The 25,927-nt window shown below is 31.9% G+C and overlaps 1 protein-coding gene across 1 annotated transcript in view; it reads left to right on the forward strand.

Moving 5' to 3' along the window:
• The window catches only part of LOC140447752 (ovochymase-1-like), a 148,951-nt gene that overhangs the window by 30,826 nt on the left and 92,198 nt on the right, over window positions 1-25,927 (forward strand). Inside the window, exons 7-9 of the mRNA XM_072540628.1 lie at window positions 3,594-3,907; window positions 22,673-22,871; window positions 24,738-24,906. Coding sequence (XP_072396729.1) covers window positions 3,594-3,907; window positions 22,673-22,871; window positions 24,738-24,906 — 682 coding nt within the window. The remainder of the gene's footprint in view (window positions 1-3,593; window positions 3,908-22,672; window positions 22,872-24,737; window positions 24,907-25,927) is intronic.

Raw genomic sequence — 25,927 nt, forward strand, 5'->3', positions numbered from 1 at the left:
CCTTGTTTCACTTGGATAAGTTATATCTTCAAAAGATATAATGTTCTCTTCAAGTATAGCTAATGATAGGATTTGTATTTATTTATCTAAAAAAGAATTATGTAGTTGACAAATTTATCAATATTGATCAATGACAAATCACAGTAAACAGTTAAATAATACAAATAAGAAGATTAATTACTCCTAGTGAACGACTAATATTATCCAATGTATGCCCAACAATTCCACATAATATTCTAGAAACAGAACTAGAGGTGGGCTAAATATCACTACACTGTGATTTAACACCTATGATTAGAAAATAACAATCACGACCTGTGACAACACAATATACTGTAACTGTGATTTCTGTCTTATTTTAAGTTTGTAGTTCTTGATCGCTAAAAGGGTGATATATCACGTTCTAGTCTCAGTCTCTAAGTTGTGGAATTAGAGACGTGTAACAGGATAACAAGGGACGAGATAGAGTTGGTCGGCGATATTGTGAAGTCTCTTTCTAATGAAGAATGCAAAAGAAAAGATAATATTTTATTATCTTTGGAGGAATATGCACATCGCTAGTTTAGTGTAATATTTGTATACAGGGTGTTTGGTAGGTCGATAGAAATTTTTTAAGGGATAATAGGGGACGCCATTTGCAAAATTTTTTGCTAATAATGTTTCGCTCAAACTGTTAAGGTTTCCGAAATAAAGTTAAATTTGTCAATATTCGAAAATAAGGCTGCTCGTCTATTTTATTTTTAAAAATAATTATGTAAGCGAGATACTTCCCTGACATACAAAATGCCTTACGTATTACTTGCTCAGATTGCAAAAACCCTTCGTTTGAATCTTAATGCATTGTTAAAATAACCTTCATTAATTAAACGGGTAAGAAAGGTAAAACACAAGGATACATCATACTTTTTGCAACATTTATTATGCCTTATATATATAGTTCAGCTCAACAGGCCTCAAAGGCCCAAGGCTTCAACGGTTTTCTTCCAGTTCTTTCTATCTTGTGCTAAGTTTTTCCAATCTTGTACCCGCAGCGACTTCAGATCTTCTTTTGCCGACTCCAGCCATTTTCTTCGGGGGCGGCCTCTTTTTCTTTTTGTACCAGCCTCCGTGTTTATTAATTCATTGGGAACTCTTCCTTCCTTCATTCTTGCTATATGTCCGAGCCATCTTAGTCTTTGAATTTTAGCAAGTCTTGTTATTTTTGGTTGCCCATATATTTGCATTATTTCTTCATTCGTTCTTCTTCGCCAGATGTTCCCTTCTTTTACACCTCCGTATATCCTTCTAAGAATTTTTCGTTCCCATCTATCTAATTTTACTTCCATATCTTTATTTAGTGTCCAGGTCTCGCTAGCATAGAGTACTGTAGGTCGGATAACTGTTGTATATATTCGTTTTTTTGCTGTTCTGGATATTATATTCGACCTCAGTATCTTAGTCAGGCTCCCAGCACTCTTACTACCTTTGGCCATTCTTTTTATGATTTCTTGGTTCTCTTCGTTCCTATTTGTTAGTGTCACTCCCAAGTAATCGAATTGGCTAACAACTTCAAAGTTATATTCTTTACTTGGGCTTTGTATCTTAAAGAACTGTCCTTGATGATTTTCGTTTCCCCTCATCACCATATATTTTGTTTTTTCTTCGTTTATTTCTAAACCATATTCCCTGGCCATTCTCTCTATTCTAGTAAAGATTTCTCTTAATTCTGCAGGTCTCCTTGTTATTAAGGTAACATCATCTGCATATGCTACGCATTGATGCCTGTGATGATATATTGTGCCTCTAGTGTAGATGTTACACTCTCGTAAAATCTTCTCTAAGATCAAATTGAAAAAATCTGTTGATAACGGGTCACCTTGTCGCAGACCTCTATTAGTGATAAAGCTATCCGAAACCCGTCCTTCTAACATGACTTTACTTTTAGTATCATTGAGTATGCATTTAGTCAGTCTTACTATTTTTGGTGGAAATTTAAAATATTCCAGTGCTTCGAATACTCTATTTCTTTTTATAGTATCATATGCCTGTCTAAAATCAATAAACAGCATATGTAATGTTAGGTTGAATTCATATGAGCTAGCTAAAATTTGTTTCATTGTAAAAATTTGGTCTATTACCGATCTGTTTGCTCTGAAACCTGCTTGATATTCACCTAGACAATTTTCAACTTTTGTTTTAATTTTATTTCTAATTGATATGGCCAGAATCTTATACACTGTATCTTGTAGAGCTATTCCCCTGTAATTTTTACATTCTGTAACGTCTCCTTTTTTATGCACTGGACATAAGATTGCTTCTTTCCACTGATTGGGTATTTTTTCTCTGATCCACACTTCGCGTATTAACTCAGCGATTTCTTTTTGCACCATTTCGCCACCTTCTTTTAGAAACTCAGCAATGATACCATTTTCACCAGGTGCTTTGTTGTTTTTTAAGTTTTTTATGATCTCTATAATTTCTTCCTTGGTAGGTACTTCTTCATTTACATCTGGGTCCCTTACTTCTTCATGTTGTAGTTGCGTTTGTTCTCTTTCATCTTGGTCGTCCGTACATAATATGTTCTCGAAATAATTGGCCCACCTTCTTAATTTTTCATCTGTTCCACCTAACAGATTCCCCTCTTCATCTTTATAATATCTTGATGTGGTTTTGTATTGGGTTCGGTCTCGTTTTATTTCTTGGTAGAAATTCCTGACTTGTTTATGTAAAAAATCTTCTTCAATACGAACTAGTTTCTGCTCTAAACTTGACCGCTTCTTCCTTCTACAAATCTTCTTTGCTTCCCGTCTTTTTGCGGCATAAGCTTTTTTATTCTCTTCATTATTTCTTATTATACTATTTATTCTAGCTTTATTTCGGTCATTAATGGCTTTCTTACAGTCCTCATCATACCAATCCGTTTGTTTACATTGTCTGTTTCCTGTTAATACTGAGTCGGCTGCTTCTTGAATTTTTTCTTCTAGTTGTCATCTGCTTTCTATATCATTTACTGTTGTCTGGCTTTTCAGTTTCTCTTCAATTTGCTGCCTGAATTTTTTCTTAACTTCTCCCTCCTGAAGTAGTGCACCGTTATATCTTTTTATTTTTTTACAGCTAGTGTTATTAATTGTGGGTATTATTTGCTCCATTTTAACTTTGACCAAAAAGTGGTCCGAATTTGTTATGCCTTAATAAGTATAAATTTCAGAAAACAGTCATTGTTGTTCAAAATGAGAACCACCATTCCTAATGCATGCTCTTGCCCTGTATCGTATTTCTGATGTGGTTACTTTTAACCTCAGCTCTGCCCTTATAATGTCAGCTGCTTCGATAATCCTTTCCATTAAATGAGCTCTAGTTCGGAGTGGAACTTGATAAACAAGTTCTTTGAATCTGTCCCAGATGTGGTAGTCACACGGTGTTATGTCAGGCCACAAAATTGGTCCAGTTTGTCCGATCCACCTATTGGGATAGTGATTGTTGAACCAAGCCGTAACAGCACGTGCACAATGTGCAGGCCATCCATAATCTTGGTACACCATTCTTGCCAGGCAGGTTAAATAGCCAAATGTGCTTAGACTTTCTAGAGAATTAATTACCACCACTCTTAGAAGATTTACCCCTTGTCCTCAGACGAAGAATTGTGTACCAATATGATGGATGCCCTGTACATTGTGCACGTGCTGTTAAGGCTTGGTTCAACAATCACTATCCCAATATGTGGATCGGACGAACTGGACCGATTTTGTGGCCTGCTAGATCGCCCGATTTAACACCGTGTGACTACATCTGTGGCAGATTCAAAGAACTTGTTTATCAAGTTCCAATCCAAACTAGAGCTCATTTAATGGAAAGGATTATCGCAGCAGCTGACATTATAAGGGCAGAACTGAGGTTAAAAGTAACCACATCAGGAATACGATGCAGGGTAAGAGCGTGCATTAGGAATGGTGGTTCTCATTTTGAACAACAATGACTGTTTTTTGAAGTTTATGTACATACTTAATAAGGTGTAATAAATGTTGCAAAAAACATGATATATCGTTGTTGTGTTTTACCTTTCTTACCCGTTTCAATAATAAAGGTTATTTTAACAATGCATTAAGATTCAACATTTTGTATGTCAGGGAAGTATCTCGCTTAGATAATTATTTTTAAAAATAAAATAGACTAACAGCCTTATTTTCGAATATTGACAAATTTAACTTTATTTCGGAAACCTTAACAGTTTAAGCGATACATTATTAGCAAAAAATTTTGCAAATGGCGTCCCTTATTATTCCTTAAAAAATTTCCATCGACCTACCAAACACCATGTATAAGCAAATATTATTTGTAGAAATTGAAAAAGTTTAAAGTTTCAGTTTATTGACTTTGTGTAACTCATTGTATTTGTATGGATGTTAAAAAATTTTTATTTTCATGCATTTTAAAAATGCCACCGGTGCCAAATAAAAAAAAAATTATTAGTTTATGGAACTTTTTTATAGAAGTGCATGATAATTGTTGGTCATGAAATATCTGTGAGGCAAAGTTTTCTTATATAACGAGCACACCTAATTGAAAAAACACAGCAAGTAAAACATCCGACCATATCGGATATACCGAAATAATAACACGTGTATAATTTTATGATGGTCCATAATGGCAATACTTTTTATTTGGATTTTAACATACGACTATTTCGTTGCTCTGTTAAATTACGGTCACAGGTAAAAATCACAATGAATAAAAAATCACGATCACAGTTATACCTGTGGTTGCAGAATCAGAGTTAAGCCCATCACTAAACAGAACTTTCTACCAGTCAATAGAGCACGCGGGATTTCGTACTGAATTTGGAACAACTGATCACATATACAGCAATAAAACGGTAATAAAAAAGACTATCGAATACAATTGACCACTCGTTCTGGCTTTTGTAGATTTCCTTAAAGCCTTTGACACGGTAGAATTTGACAAAATCCTGAAAACACTACAAGCATACCGCATTGACTACCGATATACAAGGTTAATTTACAATACATACAAGAACGCAATTATGTCGGTAAAACAACATAAACACACGGATCATATCCCAATTGGCAGAGTAGTCCGACAGGGTGATACCTTATTGCCTAAACTGTTTACCTGTTTACCGCAGTACTAGAATATGCTTAAAAAAAACTTAACTGGAAAAAGAAATGCCTGAACATTGACGGTAGAAGATTAACAATTTTGAAATCCGCAGACCACATAGTTTTGTTCTCGGACGACCTTGTAACGTTATAAACGTCACATCTCTATTAATTTATATTTAAATAATTATTTCATTTTAATTTCTTTATTGATTTATTAATTTCTTTATCTTCAGTTAAATTTTTACTATTTTTTATTTTAAAAGTAGTTGGCACCGTCTGTTTTTCTCTTCTTCCTCTGTCTTTATTTTCTCTCTCTTTCTGTCCAGTAGAATAAATATTCGTCCTCTCTCTTTTTGTCCGGCAGACTATTCTGTTCCGTGTTGACAGACAAGCTAGTTTCATGATATCTATATCTATAGCAACATCCTATGACATATGTGCTAACTTCATTTAGTCTCCCACTTTCTGTCAAAACAACTTTTCTGTGGTGGGATTATTTTTTGTTTTTTTTTTAATTTATAAAAGAAGGCAAAAATTATTATAAGACTTATTTTTATGGTCTACAAATTCTCTTGGGTATATTGGACATATCAAAACTTTATTGGACATATCAAAACTTTATTGGCATATCAAAACTTTATTGGCATATAAAAACTTTATTGGCATATCAACAACTTTATTTGGATTTATTGACCAGTTCAAATTGATTGGCCATATTGGATTTCATCAATTAGTCAGGACATACAGCTACATATGACTGCAGCTCTCCAGAAGCCACAGCTTAATGCTAGAACACACAAGCAGCCCATCGAAGTAATAAGTAGCACCTATTAACTGTTAAACTTTGGCAGGGTTAATTATTGTTTTTTTATTCTTTTAAATAAATATGTTTGGTTAAAATTTTTCTTATTTGCTATCAGCTGAGAACTCAGGTTCAATCCCTAGTTTAAGACAAGACGAACTCACCCTTGAGATACTGAGCTAGGCAAGGTATAGACGATAAGCTCCCATGGTTGATTGAAGTATTATTTTTACAATACTACTTCGATTCTTTTTGGTAGTCCTATCGTTACAATCTCAAGAAGATATGTATAATGCTACATGAACTTCAGTTAGTGTGTGCCAGTGTGGGTCTTAAAATAAACATCTCCAAAACAAAATGAATGACAAACCTAGTACCTAGGTAATGTTGTAGACAACGAAGTATAGCTGGTGGAAAAATACATATACCTTGGACACACGAAATAAAGATCACAAGGGACAACCAAAACTTGCGAACTACGAAGACGAATATACTTAGCATGGGCAGCCTATGGAAAACTCAAAGACATCTTTATAACAATTTCTTTAAAACGTAAAATATTTTATCAATATGTGTTGCTTGTGATGACCTATGGTACCAAAAATTTGACATTGACAGCTACAACTTCTAAAACGGTACAAATAACTCAGAAGAAAATGGACAGGTCAATGCTGAGTATATCGCTTCGTGACCGAACTAGAAATGAAGACTTAAGACGAAGAACAGGACTTACCGATGTAATTTTTAGAATTGCCACACTAAAATGGAACTGGGCCGGACACGTTGCCTGACTCAGTGATGAAAGGTGAACAAAGAGATTGCTTGAGTGAAGTGCGAGGTTAGATAAAAGAAGTAGAGGAAGACCTTCTACTCGTTGGACTAACGATCTCAAGAAAATGTAAAAAAAAATGGATGAAAAGTTCTCAAGATAAAACTCAATGGACAACAATAAGGGAGACCCATGTCCAGCAGTGGACGCAAAGGACTGGGTGATAATGATGATAAAACGGAACTACAGAAACCAGGTGTTAAACTTATGTCTCCAATATCGTTCCTTAGAATTGGCCCATCTCGTCCCGAATTTCACCAAGTATTAAGTTTCCGTAGACAGGTATATATTTCTCCTTTAGTCGACCTTATACTTCCTAAATCTTTCTTAATTTGTCATAATAATACAAACTATAGAATTTTGATGTATTAAGACGAATACTCCTGTTATATTTGTAAAAATATTGACCATATTGCCTCAAACTGTCCTTAAAAAAGTAATAACTCCAGTTCAATAATAAATAACACATACAGCAGTATGACTGACGTAACAGAACATTTAATACAAATCAGTTCAGAACCAAATTATTTTGTAGAAGACACTCAATCTAAACAACACAAAAGTAAATATGTAAATAGTCAACAGACAGAAAGTTATAAAGACAGAATCTACAATGCAAACACAGAGCAAAAGAGTATTCTCGCAAAACATATACGTTCAAAAAAGAAGAGAACTAAAGAATTTTTTGAAGATGACGCAAACCGAAGTGTTCTTAATTATAAATAAATTATACACTTATTTTAAGACCCGTATGATTCAACCAATCCATTGAGTGTTACTCAATTACTTTTACAAAGGATATTGAAGGTTTACTTAAATTATTTAAAAACATCTACCTTCTGTTCAATAAAAAAATAATGAAAATAAGTTGCACAAAAATTAAGCCCAAAATATCCAAATTGCTGGATACAAATAACTCCTTTGAATTGGATAGGGATCATATACCGATAGATCGTATTGACCCCTATCATGGATAGGGGTCAATACTTTAGTGTTACATAAACGGTTATTATTTACACAACTAGAAATGTTTAAATTATTAATTACTAAACACTTACCTTCAATAATATATCTCCAAGAAACTAATTTTACTAACCAAAAATTAGCAAAATTAAACTCATTTACAGATTATCATAAAAACAGACATGATTTTAAAAACTAGTGAAGGAATTTCTATTTATGTTAATAACTCATTGGAATCTAGACAAATACCTTAAAAGATAAACCTCAAAGCAGTAGTTGTAACCATAAAAATTCCCAAAATTATCAACATTTGAAACATTTATTTTCCACCGAATACTGATATCTGTATAAAAGATATAACTCTATAGATATAGATAACAATTATATATTAAATTACATCGTCTTAGATGAAAATGTGAGATCTACATGATCACAATCCACTTTGGGGATCTAATAGATATTACAAAATAGGACACAATAGAAGCTATCATTAATAACGCCAATATTACTCTGCTTAACGATTGATCTCCAACAAGATTTGACTGAAATCGTAAGGCATGGATTACTTGAGATATAATTTGTTCAGATTTGCTAGATTTTTGAACATCGTAGAAGAAAAATAGCAGAAATATTTTAAGTTATAAGCCCATAAAACCCACAATGTTCTACTGTACACGGTGCTTAACATAAATTTTACCGTTATAAACGCTTTGACAAAAATCCAGAAACCTGTTGAGTTGCACTAATTTCTATGCAACTTCAACTCTGTACTGGAAGTTGCAGCCTGCAAGTTTTTAAATAGTATTAGGGGTTAAATGAGTCATAATTTAGAAAGAGTTTTCAATTTTTTTATTAGGTATTTAAGTTTTAGTTTTGGTTCATGTACAAATGGATCTCACTCAAACTATCCAAAAAGTATCTGAAGTTTATAATTTCTTTTGCTTTTTAAAACGTACACTTTTATAATATATGGCAAAGCAAGTAATACTCAACACCGTCAAAAACTCACTGTATTGGTAGTAATTTTGGTTGAACCACTTTTAATAACGGCAATCTAAACGGAGTGATTTACCTTGAATTATTAGAAAATACTATTGAACTTATGATTACTAAGATTTTTAAAAACGATGATAACCTGTTAGAGGATCAAAGAAACTCGTTTAATATGGTGCACCGCGCATCGCCTCATTATGCTGTTCAGATTCTAGAGGTTTTGAATAAACGTTTTCCGCACAGTTTATTGGTCGAATAAGGTTTAGAGTGTCCACGTAGATCACCAGACTTTATTCGATTAGAATTTTTCCTCCAATGTCATCTAAAGTCAACCGATTACACCACTCAACCCGAAAATTTACAAAAACTGCAAATTATGTACGAATGTCGAAGGATATCTTCTGAAATTTTAATAAATGTAGGTAATCTGAGTGTGAATCAATATTTTATTATTTTATGAAAATTAGATCGTATCGAGTAACAAATATATTTCTCAGTTTAAAAATTGTTTCAGTTTTTATTATTTTCAGACTCTGAAACTTTTGTATGCGATTTATCGATCACTAATCGATGAATTAAAAAAAATAAAAATGATTATTTTCTTCCAAATGTGCCTATCTTCTAGAGATTGGTGATCACATTGAACTAGTTTATTCTATTTACGGTTATATCTTTCCAAATTATGGCTCACTTAACCCTTTGCGGCTCATTAGTTTCACCACGAAACCACCAATTTCATCACACCAATCTGCTCAACTGACCCACTGGATCCACTACGTGGCCATACTAGCAGTGCCCTCTATATTTCAATAGATGAACTTGGAAGTCAAAATGTTTTAGTTTTATGTATATTTAGAATTTTTTTGGTATGATGGCGATAGTGTCACAACACGTAAATCATATGTTTGGAGGTCTTACAATTTTGACTAGTTTTTAATAAAAAATAGCAAAAATAATTACGGGTAAGTTAACCATCATGTTGACTTAGACGTGTACCCACTCTTTAGAATATAATATGTAACCAAAAATGTGTTTTTGTATCATTTTTGGTCACACCAAAAATACGGTTTCACAGTGAAACCAGTGGACAACTACAGTTTCTTTATTTTAGGTACCATGCAAAGTAACAAGTGGAGTTATAAGCAACTAGAAATGTTGTCCAAAGACAATTTGGAGGATTTATTGGCAGAAATACCCTCAGATAAGGGGTCAATTGTCAGTTCGGGTTCCAATAGTGACTCCGAGGATTTACCAGTGGTTCATCGAGATACTATTCTAGAAACATCTCCACCAAAAAAAAATACAAATTCTATCAAACATCACCATATTATCAAGCACTAAATTAGGAGAATGTCCATCAATCAAAAACGGAAATAAATCTATGAGTGTTACACTTGTGTCCCTCCAAAGATTTTGAGAACAATTGAAAGTAGCGAAGATGAAGAGGACAGAGACGATGATGAGAAAACACGTAAAATGCCAATAAAACTAATAAAAAGAGTGATGCGAAAGAAAAACGGACGGTAGATGAACCTGCTAAAAATCCTAAGAAAACATATAAAGTGGCAGAAAAGAAAAATATATAAAAAATCCAGGCCTAATTTGGAATAAACAATTTATTCCAAATACTATTATTCCTTTCAATATAGAACATGGACCATCTGTTAAGAGTACAATAGAATATCCTTATGAAAATTTTTTGCTCTTGATGAATGAAAATATACTGCAATATTTAGAGTTTCAAACGAATTTGTATGCGACCCAAGAAGGTAACCGTTCAAGCCAACATCTAAACATAAAATTTTACAATTTTTAGCTGTCAATATCCTTATAGGTATCAAGTCATCACCTAGCTACAGAGATTACTGGTCTTCACAGGATATTTTGAGAGATAACTATATTTCGAAAAAAATGAACAGAAACAGGTTTAGTTGATTACTTGGGCATATACATTTAAATGATAATTCCCTTGACCCTTAATTACGATAAACTTTATAAAATACGTCCGATTTTAGAAGAGCTACTGGAATCTTTTCAGCAGTACTAGAAACCAGGGGAGTATCAGTCTATCGATGAAAGTATGATTCGTTTCAAGGGCCGTTCCACTTTGAAGCAGTATATTCTCAAAAACACCCATAAAAAGAGGGCACAAACTTTGGGTACGTGCTGATGCTGTGACTGGTTATGTTCACGAGTTCCAAATATATACTGCCAAAGTAGACAACGTAAAGGTGAAAACTGGTTTAGGTGAACGTGTTGTGAAAGGTCTCACAAAAACTCTTGTTGGCAAGGGACAAAAGGTTTATTTTGACAACTATTTTTCGTCAGTATCTCTTATGAAATATTTATTGGAGAACAATATTTACTCATGTGGTACAGTAAGAGCTGATCGTGCTAATTTGCCACAAGATATTGTAGCTGAAAAACAGATGGACCGAGGAGAAACAGATTGGCGGCAGGCTTCCATAAAATGGTCTTCACTAGGTGGAAAGATAAGAAGGGGATCAATTTTTTGTCCAACTTTCATGATCCTACTGAAATGGTATCTGTCGAAAGAAGACAAAAGAATGGTTCCAAAGAAAATGTGGCTGTACCAACAGTTGTAAAAGACTATAACAAATATATGGGTGGGGTGGATAAGGCGGATATGCTGAAGAGTCTATACGAAATAAATAGAAAAGTAAGAAATGGTGGCATCACATTTTTTTCCATTTATTTGATTAAGCAGTAACTAATGCGTTTATCATATTTAAATGTAGAAGTCCAGGATGTGCATTATCATTGAAAGAATTCCGATTAGCCGTTGTTACAGGTCTTATTGGTTCTAATACAGATACCCCAAAAAAGAGACCAAAACATGCAGTAAATAGTTTTAAAAAATATGTACCTATTGAAGTTAGATACGATAGAGTGGCTCATTTTCCTCTTCGTGGAACATCAAGAAGATGTGGGTTATGCAGTACAACCGCAAAGGTTCATCGGAATCGTTGGTTTTGTCAAACATGCGTTATTGGTCTGTGTTTATCTGACAATAAAAATTGTTTCTAAAAATTCCATACCCTTGAATAAGTGACTTTTTTGTGTCCCAGTGGTTTCACGGTGAAACTATGCTTTTTTTGTAATATTTGTTACGATTAAATTTAAATTTTCAGAAAAAATATTGATTTAATTAATTAAGTTTCCGAAATTTCTTTTATTTTAGACAAAATGAAAAAAAAAACAATGTGGACTGCAAAGCGTTAAACTCTGTTTATATTCAAAAATGTGTAAGCAATTGAGACTTTCAGCACAGGGTTAAATTTATCAAAATTATTTTTACATAAAAATTAGTTCCCCTCAATATTAAAATTCACGGATTTTTTAATTTTTGCCTAAAGATTTATTTCGGCTAGTTTTAGGACAGTATAAATTTTCTTTGGGTCACTATGTACAAAAAAATATTCACGTCATTTATTAAATTTACCCAAATTCAGTTTTTTAGCTAACTGATGTTATATAAAAATATTATCTAGAGTTTTTCGATGAGTGTAATTGGTCAGATGTTACATGTGGATAAGGAATAATGATGTTAGGTAAACATTTTATATTTCTCCTCTTCAGTCACAAATTATACATGTGTAAAGATCCACAATCCATAATGTAGATAGGTATAAAAACGATCCTGACGACAGTCCTGCATAAATATAGTTGCATTGCGCTGACAAAATTATGTCGCCGAACAGCCGTAAAATAAAATAAAGTAGCCACCACCTGAATGATATATAGTGACAGTGCACCGCCACCTTTCTACGTCCACGTATGTCTATATCATTGAATTATTCGCCAAGGACCCTGTCTCCACTTTTATTATTTACAGTGGAAAATGGAATTCTCTTGTAAGCATATTTCAAAAGTGAATTTGTATGTACGCTCACTTCGGAATTGGTGCAAGTTAAAGTTTAGTTGAAGTGTTGGTCTTTCTTTGTTGTAGGGCCACTTGTCTGTAGTGGCTACTGGGGTGACGTTGTTAATCCGACAAATGCATTCGAAGTGCAGCCCTAAAGGAGAGATTAAATAATTTTTAGGGATATTTGAAGAGCGGGAATGGGAAAATCTTGACGACAGTGATTGACTGAGTTTGATTCGTTTCTTTTTTAAATTAAAACGTTTATAAATTTAGAAATGATTAGAAAAACTATATAAAATATTATTAATTTAGTAGCTAATGTCAGCTCCAGTTTATAGGCTTTAGAATGCATATGAAAAAAATGATTGTAGAACAATCATATACGTAGTTGCGAAAAAGTCTGGTAACAAGGCTTTATCTTTAAAATGAATTAACGGTGGTGATTTAATGGCTCTTAAACGACATTGCGGATGAAAATCTTTAACAACGGCCGAACAGTCAACATGGTCAACAGCCAATAGAATTATAAATTCAATTGAAAGTAATTTACAGACCTTTACAGACACTGAATATACCAATGTTCAAAAAGAACACACTGTACAATTTACGTCATCTCACCATTCACCACGTATTATTGAACAACTCGGATAAAGGTATAGTTATAAATAATTGCCAAAAGTTCACAATTAATTATTATAAATAAATGTTTAATTTAAATTGTTCCCGAATTTTGTCAAATAAATAAAAGTTACTTGTTATACTTTTTATTTTTATAAATGAAAATAACCGTATAAAAAGTATAGTACACAACTTGAGTTGTAAGCTTATTATATGCTTGTAAAATTACTGCGCTCCGTAGATGTCAAGATTTAATTTTAAATTTTGACAACAAATATAGGGTATTTTAAATATGCCAAAAAATGTAGAATTTAAACTTTTACATTACAAACAATAATTGTACGTCACGAAAAATGCCTCCACAAAGACGGTATTGAAAAAAGTTTTAAAAAATGTACGCATGTGATTAAAAAAAAAGTAGTCTAAATGTTTTAGATCGATTTTAATGTGAAAGTTAGTTCAAGTTCAGCGTTTTTAGGCATATTTCAAAAGCCTTCCATTTATTGCCAAAACACAAAACCAAAATTCTATGCTAGTGGTTTTAAAGATCAGGCATTAGTAATGAAAATTTCATAGTAATCAATTAATGTAGGTCATAAATTTTATTGATATCAGAAAATCATAAAAAATTACAAAACTCACGAAACGTTTGTTTATTTAATACATTTATAAAAACGTACTTTATTTGCGGCAAAACGCACAAATTTCGTACGAAAGCTACATTTTTTACCTTTAAAATGCATTTTGATTTTTGTCAATAGGATACTCTGGTCAAAAGATATCGAATTTTACCGTCGAGTTGCTACAGATTTGCTCGAGACTGATTTGTTCTACATAAAAAGTTTATTAGCCATTTGATATTTTTGTACTTTACTGTTGGTAGATGATATAGGCAAATAAAATAGCAAAATTAGCAAAATCAAGTGCAGGATCCAAAAGCATTTTGTATCTAGATATAAAACGTAAACCTAGTGAAATATTTGCTTAATGCTTGATAGCACAAAATAGTCGCTTCACAGTTAAATTTTAAGAATTGAAACGATGGACATTACTACAAAAAAAAATACCGAAACACAGCATCTCCTAAATATTGTCTCACTTAACTACTAGCACAGTCTGGTTAAAAAAAAAGGTGGAAAAATGTTTCGCAGATATCTGAAGCTTTTAAGACATAGGTGGGGGATACTAGATGATGAATAGATGAAAAGATACTCCTAGTTTTACCTTGCTTATTATTGCTTTTTAAGCAATAATTTATGGTCACAATTTGATTTTTTGTCTATAAATTTTTTCGCTTATATTTTAAATAAACAATATTTATGTCATTTTTTTATGTCAAGAATATCTTTATTTTCCCGTTTTTTTAATTAAAGTTGATAAATAATTTACAGTGATATTTGCAAAAAAGCAGTTTTTTTGCACTAATTTATAAATTTTATTATTTTTTTTATTAACAAAATAAAATGGTATTAATACATTTAAACATCAAGAAATTACCATCTTTTAGATTTGTGCGAAATTTCCCCCCGATCAGTCAATTATTTTATAAGTTATTTAATTTGTTTATCCCTGAAGCTAATTATTTAAACTATTGAGCTTGCCCTATGCATGATGCTAGACACATTCAGCAAATTTCATAGGATTCTTTAAGACTTAGACTATCTCAGAAGTTAAATGCATATTGAGTTTTCATCGAAATTATTTACAAAATAAACGTTCGAAAAAGGGGTATGTTTTTTACTTATAAACAATTGTAATAACTTCTATATTTTTCAAGCTACAGACTTGTACGTACAACCATTGGATAGCTGGTAAAAAAGCTCACATTAAAAAATAAAAAACCTTCTATGACCAATAGGAACGAAGTTAGTGACTATTTTTTAAAAAATCATATCTCCATTGTTTATAAACATTAAGAGGTAAAATTTGCACAAATTTTGCATGAAAATCTAAACTTTATATTGAAACTTTATAATATAGCTATAAAATTTATCTAATTTTTCGAAACGACTTTCGAAGTGGAGAGTGATATCTGTTTCAGCTCCGTTTTTTTTTGGCATCGGAACTTCAAATTGCAACACGTAGGAAAAATTTACATTATCTCGGCTTCCTTTGCAGCTGCAAGTTTTTTTTATTCTGGGGTAGCTCGTCGAAATATGAATAACTACATAGTTTTCACTGGCCGGAAAATATGGGAAAACTCGGAAAAATTGAGTCCATTTGAAATTCACCCTAAATACTTACTTTTTTTTAATTTGCTCGAATAGTCTGTCGCAGTATTAATATTGATGACATAATTTTCACCCCCATAAATCTCGGAAAATCCCGGAAAATCAACATATGTTTTTTCATTTTATATCAATGATGTAATAATACTTTATATAATACTAATATATTTTATAAATTAAATTTCAGGTAATTTTTTACACATTATATTATTACATTCCTTATATTAATTATAATTGTTTGTATTTTTATAATTAACAATATTAATCTAATCTGCCTTACTGCTTTGATAAAATAAGTAGATTTTTTCATCACTTGCCTTACTAAATTTTTCAATGTTTATTGAACTTTACTTTTTTTATTTTCTTTACATACATTGGTTTAAAAGTTAAAATTTGGTTCATTTCATCAAGACCACACAGAAAGGCACTAGATTTAAATAAACTTAGAAACAAAAATGTACGACAAGAAACGGGGGAAGAAATAAATAAAAAAACTACGTTCAGTGCAGCAACAAATTAACGATACAAACAACGTTAACCAAAAATTAAAGTATATAAATACAGCTATACAAACAGCAGGAAAGAAACATCTTACAAAAACAACAACAAAGAATAAGGGGTGGATGACACAAGATATACTAGACTTGATGGAACAAAGAAGAAAGATGAAGAATTACCCAGACAAATACAAAGAAATAAATAAACACATAAAAAAGAGAATAAAAGAAGCCAAAGAGGAGTGGATTAAAGAACAATGTGAAGAAATGGAAACCTATGAGAAAAAGTACGATGCGTTCAATATGCACAAAAAAGTAAAAGAGATAACAGGAAGCATAAAGAAATGCCAGATAGGTAAACTTAAGGACAAAGATGGAAATCTTATTGTAGATCTAGAGAATAAAATAATAAGATGGACAGAATACCTGAATGAATTATTTGAAGACGATAGAAACAACTTTAGACATATTGAAAGAAGAAGTAGAATACGCAATAAGAAACGCTAAAAATGGAAAAGCAAATGGACCTGATAAAATTCCTACAGAACTGTTGAAGCTTTTGAATAATAAATCGGTAACCATAATATTAAATTTTGTAGCGAGGAGCTAAAATAGTTTCCCCTCCACTTTCCTATGTAGATCTTTCGAAAGTAACTTCGTTTCGAAAGGTTTTAAGTTTCGAAAAATTGGATGAATTTTATAGCTATAAAATTCAATATAAAGTTTAGATTTTCATTCAAAATTTGTGCAAGTTTTACTTCTTAATGTTTATAAACAATGGAGATATAATTAACAAAAAAATTGTCGCTAATTTCGTTCCTATTGTTCATAAAAGATTTTTTTTTTTGTTAAATGTGAGTTTTTTTACCAGCTATCTAATGGTTGTACGTACAGGTCTGTAGCTTGAAAAATATAGAAGTTATTACAATTGTTTATAAGTAAAAAACATACCCCTTTTTCAAACGTTTATTTTGTAAATAATTTCAAAGAAAACTCAATATTTATTTAACTTCTGAGATAGTATAAGTCTTAAAGAATCCTATGAAATTTGTTAAATGTGTCTAGCATCATTCATAGGGCAAGTTCAATGGTTTAAATAATTGGTCCCAGGGATAAACAAATTGAATAACTTTTAAACTATTTGACCGATCGGGGGGAAATTTCGCACAAATTTAACGGACGATAATTCCTCAATGTTAAAATGTATTAATAACATTTTATTTTGTTAATAAAAAAAATTAATTAAATTTATAAATTAGTGCAAAAAAACTGCTTTTTTGCAAATATCTCCGTAAATTATTTATCAATTTTAATTGAAAAAACAGAAAAATAAAAATATTCTTGATATAAAAAAATGGTATAAATATTGTTTATTTAAATTATAAGCGAAAAAACTTATACATAAAAAATCAAATTCTGACCATAAATTATTGTTTAAAAACGCAAGGTAAAAATAGGAGTATCTTTTTATCTATTCGTCATCTAGTAACACCCACCTATATCTTAACAGCTTCAGATATCTGCGAAACATTTTGCCGTGAAATCGATGATTTTTGTATAACCAGACTGGGCTATACTGCTTAACCACGATCACCGATAAATATCTGGTGGAGGGGGAGTGATATGAATATAATTTTTCTTCTAACAAGAATGCATCTTTGGGCTTATTTTTATACAATATTAAATGATAGAACAGTAATAAAAACAGTACATAATTGTAAGAAATATATTGTAAACGCATAAAGCTTGCATTCCCAATAACCCTTAGGTCTTGAGTCCTTTTAAAATTTTATGTTTGATTCGACTGTTGATTTTTAAGAAAAGTATGTACTTCTTATCAATATGTAAACTTTAGACAAATAAAATTCCTCATTATTTACTACTCTCTTTTCAATTTTATGATTTTTTACCTACATTATGTCAAGGGAATTATATACACCTATGTCAACACTGTAATATACACAGCAGATAATATAGACTTATGATACCAGAATTATTTAAATAGATTATAAATATTATATGCCACAACAATGTTTTAATTAGATATCTCATGTGAGAAATGATGTTTTTCAAGATTTTATCTTCTTTGATAATATTAGGTAGGTGATATGCTTGCTATATTTTAAAATTTTTAAGTGCCACTTAAAGCTGTAATTCATATTTTTTCTGGTTTATCAGAATTTTTTAAATATTTTCTTAATTAATGTGACTAGTTTACGATTGATGTATCCAGACGAAAATTAAAATTATATAATCTCCTAATTGTTAATATTTTTGTGTAAACATTTATTCATTTATCTGCAATATAGACTTTTAGAATTTTCAGACATGAAGGCTTTCTGGTATTGTTTTTTTTTTATTAAATTATTTTCTTTCGATAACTTAATCAATTCATCCACGATAATGTATTTTACTACTTGAATTTGTTAATGATGTATTGACAATTTGTTGATTGATGTATTAATGGTGTATTAATGTATTTGTTAACAAAATAGCACTTCTCCTAGAGGTAATTTGAAAATGAGGCGCTCCGAGGAAAAAGGGCGAATACGCCAGTTACAGTTTTTTTTTTTTTTTTTAATGCAATGGATAGCCTGATCATTATTCGAACAATGTACCACCATAACATGGTTTATTCGTCCTTTCTATTCAGAACTATAATAGGTTGACTTAACGAAAGCAAACTGTATGAATCTTAAAAAGTATGGTAAATGTTCCGTGGAACAACGGCGAATACTTCTGTCTTGCCAAATTTCTGAATAAAATTTCCGTGATTTCCGTCTTATTTTTACCGTTTTAAGCTACAGTGTCGTTTTGCTTGTCAAAACAAGTAGTTTTTATTTTGATTAGTTTGAATAGTTTGAGTTACTTTACTAATAAAGTTAAAATTTTACTGCTACAATGTCAGAAAGCGAGTTTACAGAAGACCAAAACAAAGGCTACACTAGAAAAAGGTCGAAAACTGAAGACACGTGGTAAAAGAATGTGAATAAAGTTAAAAGAAACTCAGGTGAAGAATACAGCACCATTAAAAACAAAAAACTTGTGCCTAAGCGGACTGTGGGAAGTCCCTGTTCCTGTGGATGTTTTGAGAAAGTAGGTTTGGAGAAAATTAGTATAATTTTTAAAAACTTTTGGGAATTATCTGAGTATAACCTACAAAACACTTACTTATCTAAAAGAGTGAAATCTGTTTCTGTCAACTGCTGTCGCATTAAAAATCGACCTAGTCGAAAGTTACGTAGTATTGAGTACAGTGTACTTTTTGAAAGCAATGAATTTAAAGTCTGCAGAAAAGCATTCTATGCGATTCATAGTGTCACTGAAAAGAGGGTTCGAACTGTTTTGAATAAAGTATCCACAATTGGCACTGTAGAATTGGACAGAAGAGGAAATAAAAATCCAGTTAACAAAGTAAGTGTAGAAATGAAAGAAACTGTAATGTTACATGTAAATAGTTTACCCAAATGTTCAAGCCATTACAGCAGAGCAAAGAGCCCTTACCGAAAGTACCTTTTCACAGACTTAAACATAAACAAGTTGTATGACCTTCTGAAGACCACTATATTGACTTAATTTGTTCATCAAGGAAGGTCAGACCATTCAAAGTAGTAAAAATGACATCATCAATGTTTTTTGATTTTACTGCTCTTCAGAAGTTAATTACAAAAAGAAAATCAATTGCTAGTTTTAAAGATGGTAAAGTATTTCTTTACTCCAAGTTGTTCAAACAAGGGTTTTCCATACAACCAACGTACCAAAATGTTTTGTCCGAACAAGTTGTTTTGCAGAAAGGAAAAGTAGGAGAATATCAACGCCATTTGTTTGATTTATCTGCCGCAGTTTTGTCTCCTAAATACCAACAGCCTATAAAACTTTCAGAGGAAAAAATAAAAGACATCAAGTCACTTCTTCCATACATACCGCTTCATCATAGGAGTTTCATTGATGAGCTGATCTCTCTCCAAGAATCACAAACCAATTTGGCAACGCTAACTGGAGAAAGTCAGGATGATGTTATGGATTTTTGCTTGAATTAATAATTTATTGTTTGGTGTTTTTTTAGTTTTTAATTTATCTTAAACAGAACAATTTTTAATTAAAAAATGTTTTTCATATCATATCCTTTGAATAAAACTTTTTTCAATATCCTGAATTATAATTTTGGTTTAGATGGGGTGATCTTATTTGCTTAACAAGCAAAACTTTTTATAAAAAAAATAGTTTTTACCTAACCGCATTACAAAATTTTGATGACGTGTATATTCGCCCTTATTGAATTAAAAACACTTTTTCAACTTTAATCGCGTTTTTCTCAAAATGCCCATTTGGCGTATTCGCCGTTTGTCCACGGAGCGCCTCAAATATATTCTAAATATCAGTATCAAAGGAATAAGTAGATTGACAAAAAACCATACTTTCATTCGTTACATCCAGGGCCCTAACGAACTTAAAGTGAATATTTAGAACCAATATAGGGACACTTTTCACGCTAAGGTGTCTTACATATCGACTTCACAGGACAGGCAACGGCTAGGAGGTAAATATATAACATAAGATAAATAGAAGATTTACTCTCAGGAAGAGGTATTTGTTCTTTTATTAGATTTTCCAATAGATACTTAATGGCAGCATTATTGTATATGCACCCAAAAATCCAATGATTATAATCGTCAGTGTTACCATTACAATCGCAAAGTTCTGTTTCACTTAAATTAAATCTATGAAGATAGACTTTCATAGTAGCATCATTAACAAGGCATCTAACAAAATTAATAAAAGATTGTTTGTATACATTTTAATTACATGAACTCACTATTACTACTTTTTAAATTTTACCATTTTTATCTACCCTTCCTTTTCAGCTTTTTCTCGATTTTTCGACCATAAAGTATCCCGTCCATTTGCTTTCAGTTAAACCTGTATCCTGTATCCTATGGCCAATTTCTCAATCTAATGTTTTATTTTCCGTTATGTAGGATGATTTTCCTACTCTGTTCTACTCCTAATTTTTCTGTAAGAAATTCTATGTCCCCAACCATTCCTCTACATTCTAACAACATACACTCCGTTTTCTACCTACTAATCTTAAATGCTCCTCCTTTAATAGCCTTTATCCAACCCTCCAACTTCTACTCCAACATATCTTTGCTTTCCTCTTCTAACACAATATCATCAACAAAGGGCATTGACCCAGGAACCCCCTTCCTTACTTTCTCTGTTAGTACATCCATATAACAAGTTAAACAAATAGGTACTCAGTAAAGAGCCTTGATGCAAACCAACCGTCACTGGAAAACTTTTAGTCAATCCGACACAAGTATTTACTTTGGTGTACGCTCCCTCATTCATATCGGTCACGAGGCTTACGTACTTCTCAGGAACCCATTTTTCTTATACGTCTCCATAGCTCTTATCTAGGGACTCTGTGGTACGCCTTCTCAAGATCTATAAATACCAAACGTGGCTCTTTTTTTGTCGCTATATTTCTCTCCATCGACTGTCTCAAAGCAAACAAGGCAAAAAAATTGGTTGTTCTCCTCCCTGGCATAGACACAAGCTATTCTTGTCCTAGCGATGTTTCTTTCCTTAACCTTTGCTCCAACCAAGTGTTGGTATATTAAATTTCTTCATTGCTTGCGTAAGAATGCTCGGTTTATACTGTCATATGCGCTTTCACGGTCTATGAAAAGGTAATGGGTGTCGATGTTTTATTCACTTGTTTTTTTCGAGGAACTGTCGAAGAACAAGTATCTGGCGTATTGTTGGATTCTATCTGTAGAAGATAAATTGGCATGTGCGAACTACTAGAAGTTAACACCAAAAAAAAACTTTTATGATATTTGTCAAGCAAGAATTTTATAAGTATAATTTACTATCACTACAAAATGGTAAAACAAATGTCAACAAACAAATTAACATCTAGTTATAGTATCCAATGAAAAGTGGGACCATTCCCAGTAAATAAAATCAAGAATTAGAAAAACCAAAGCACCTTTCATCAAAATTTCCAAATTATTTAAAACACAATTTAAATTTGAAATTGTAACTAAGAATGCCTACGCTACAAATTCTTTTTCTTGATATACGGAGTAGTGTCTTGGACCTTAACTAAGGTAACAATAAAGAAGATGAAAGTATTCGAGATGTAGACTTATGGCAGAATAATTCTTAAAATATTGTGGATGGACTAAATATCAAGCATAGGACTACTCCAAAGGTTTAACCTTTTCACTGCGGCTAGTTATAAAAGTAGTATGGTTTCTGCTACAGCTGTTTCATGCCCGTGCTGATCAACACGGTTGCCGCAGTCAGTCGATGAAGTACTATGGCGTATAAATACGGTTCGCGCAGTGTATCAGTACAGTCTATTCAGGACTGTATTTACAATTTAGTAGAAGTACAAGTACAAGTAACTATAAATTTGTTGCTTTTAGATTTTTGAAAAATAAAAAAAAAATTAAATATATTGAAAAATTATCATTATTTTATTTATTATTAGTAATTGTAGCAACAAGGTAAAAAACTACAAACAAATGGTACACAAAACATTCAAATGCAAAATATAAATAGTTATAAATAAAAAAGTTTTGACTACATTAAAAGGAAAATTTAAAATTTGTTATACAATTTTATTTTTCAAAACATGGCGTAATGCATAGAGGCTCATTACAGGCTATGCCTTTTTTTTAGGTGTGTATCAAAGATTTTAATGTCAGTATTAGACCCAGTATAAATAATAAAGTCCAAATTGTAGCCTGTCTCACAGTCACATAAAACGTGGAATTTAATTCCAAATCTGTGCCTTTTAGAGGGTATATACTGTTTAAATGCTAGCCTTCTGGAACCATTTTCAATAAAAACATCCGGAAACAAGTTTTTGATGGTTGCTATGGACTATTTTACTAAATGGCCAAAAGTAGTTGCACTACCCAACCAAGAAGCAATCACAGTTGGTAAGGCCCCACTTGAGAATATCGTTTTCCGACCTGGGGTTTTATTTATTCTAAATTTTGACCAGGGGCGCAACTTAGAATCGAAAGTTTGAAAGACCATGACGGCTTTGCTGCGAATTAAGAAGACTTAAATGACATTGCTTCATCCTTAGTCCAGTGTCATGGTAGAAAGACATAAACGGATTATTAACAACTACCTGTCCCTGTGTGTACATAAAAATCAGAAAGACTGGGACAAACTGGTGTCTCTGTTTTTGCTAGGGTACCGAAGCTCTTAATATGAAGCAACTGGATATACTCCAGCGATTTTACTGACTGATCGGGAGATAAAGCTTCTCATCGATCTCCTAAGTGCCAATCTACCATACGGAGAGGGGAACCAAGAGACACTTCCCGAGTATTTCATCGGTCTAAACTACAACTCACCATTGACCTTGATATAGGATAAAGGTTAGATTAAATCAGAAATTCACTCCTATGAGTTTCAAAAAGGTGATGTAGTTTAGCTCTACCAACCGATCAGAAGGAAAGGTTTATGTCCCAAGTTGCAGTGGCCTTGGGAGGGACCGTACGTGGTTACTTAAAAGATAAACAACTATGTATATAGGGTGCACCTGATGCCACGAAGTAAGCTGAAGGTGGTCCACTTGGAGAGACTGTGTCCGTATGAATCGCAGAATCCATCGACCTAATCCACTTAAACAGTATTCAGGGCGAACAGCCTGAAAAAAGGGGACGATGTTATGAGCCACAATGCTCTAATTACCACCCTGGTCTAACAGTAATTCTAGAATTCAAATTAACCATTTTTTTAGCAAAATTATCGAACTTTTTATGTATATTTTTTTGGAATCTCGTTTTAAAGCGCTGATTCGGCATTAGTATACCTTCGCTGAAACTTTAAAACATATGTTCATGTATATAAACTCATCGGCTCCTTTGAATGGACAGTAATTAGATAAGTGTGTTTTTAAGCCATACTCATATTATTGTAGGCGAAAATTATTAGTGTATTTGTAATTGTTAAGATATTTATTATTTTATTGAGTTTCCTTTGTAATTAAAAGAAATAAGTTAAACTACGTTTACTTCACTCAATTTCTGAACACAGAGAAAAACGTTACAATGTATATACCTACCTACACAGATATCTTTTTATTGATTCCGATGAACCTTTTGATTACTTAAAAATACTTAATACAAATTCAGGAGAAATCCGTATTCACTACAATTATTAGATTGGATGGAAAATCAATCAAATAAAAAATTCTTATAATAGATAGGTATATAGCGAGGATATAAATATATACAATTTTTTCAAGCACATTCGAATGGCTGTTTTTTCGGACACATTATCAAATATTAACCACATTATTTTTTAAAATTCACTCGTATATAATTGTAACAAAAAATTTTAAATTTACATATTTTAAACGTAAGTTAAAAGATAGATCCATAATAAACATATCTATAAACTTATTTCACTCTATCATACTACAAGGAGTGAAAGTGAGTCAATGCTTAAAACGCTTTATTTTTAGTTTTAAGCCTTTAAAATATGGGTATTTGAACGACAACTAACATTAAGGTAGGCCAAAAGAGTTGGAAATGAATAAGGCATTAGACGGCTAGACGAAACAACACAACTGGTAAATATAATAGAGACAAAAACTGGACTACTTTAGCCACATTCGGTCACATTGCGAAGGTTTAATCTCGCAGTGGCATTTATTTAATCGTAGTGTTTATTTCAGTTTATATCGCTTAACTAGGTTTTATGTAAGCTTTTATGTTGTGATAGCTTTTATGTTGTGATTGTTTGGTTAAAAAAATTTATGAATTTCTTTTGACTGTTATTTTTTTAAGGCCTTGTGGTTATAGAAGTCAGTTCCAGGCACAGAATAGTAGGTGGAGTTGATGCTAATATTAATGATTACCCTTACCAAATTGGTCTACTATATAGAAATAGTCAGATTTGTGGAGGTGCAATAATTAGTAATAGATATGTTGTAACAGCTGGCCATTGTATTTATGGGTAAGTGTATATGAAGGGTGCAGGGAAAAACCAGATATGTCATTTCTTTTCACAACTGAGTAAATTGAATTTTAATGTTCAAAACCAATTATTGTTATTTCAAAAAGGGATCGTAAACAGTAGTTTATATAAAACAGAAGTTAACCTTACTATAAAGTATTAGAACTACAGTTATTTGGTTTACAAGAACTAAAGTCGGCTTTATTGCAAAAAAATCTGCATCACACGATTTGCAGAAACAAAAGCTGCAATTTCACATACAACAGAAAAAAACCAGCCATTTTTATTTTTGAACTAAAAATAAAAACGGCTGGTTTTTGTCTGTTTTAGGTAAAAATTAATGTATTTTTTAATGTTTACTTATTTATTAATATATAAATAATTTAAACTTACTGTTTGAGATAAGCAGGTTCTGGAAAAATGTCTGTGCTTTTGGACTGCAAAACCGAATAAGACTCAATAGGTCGTTAAACTCAGTTTTTAGAATTAAAGAAGTGAAGCACCTGTAGCAAAAATTAAAAAAAAAAATGAATAAGTTTCATTTTTATTTAAACGTTTCTTATAACTAACTACCGTATATCGGAACAGGCAGCAAAAATTTGCCACATCTTAAAACTGAGTTTTGGTAAAAGCGTTTTCGTATTAATCCAGATAGTACTGGTCCATTGTATGTTGAACGGTAGTAGATAAGGCGGCTATAATCAGATGATGCCACTATTTCCTTCACACCTTGAGTTTTAAATGGGCATTTTTGTAAATATAATGTGTCTACACATTATAGACACTAAAATTATTATAGGCGACGCCAATGCAAAGGTCGGAAGAGAAGATATATATAAAAACATAACAGGGGGTGAAAGTAAACATTTAAATACAAAGGATAATGGACAGAGATTAATCACATTCGCAATTGAAAACAGGATGAAGATAATGAGTACCCATTTTAGGAGAAAAAATATATATAAAGGAACGTGGAAAATTCCGGGGTCAAATGGAACTAATCAAATAGACCACATCTTAA

Source organism: Diabrotica undecimpunctata, chromosome 1 (assembly GCF_040954645.1).
Source record: "Diabrotica undecimpunctata isolate CICGRU chromosome 1, icDiaUnde3, whole genome shotgun sequence".
NCBI lineage: Eukaryota > Metazoa > Arthropoda > Insecta > Coleoptera > Chrysomelidae > Diabrotica > Diabrotica undecimpunctata.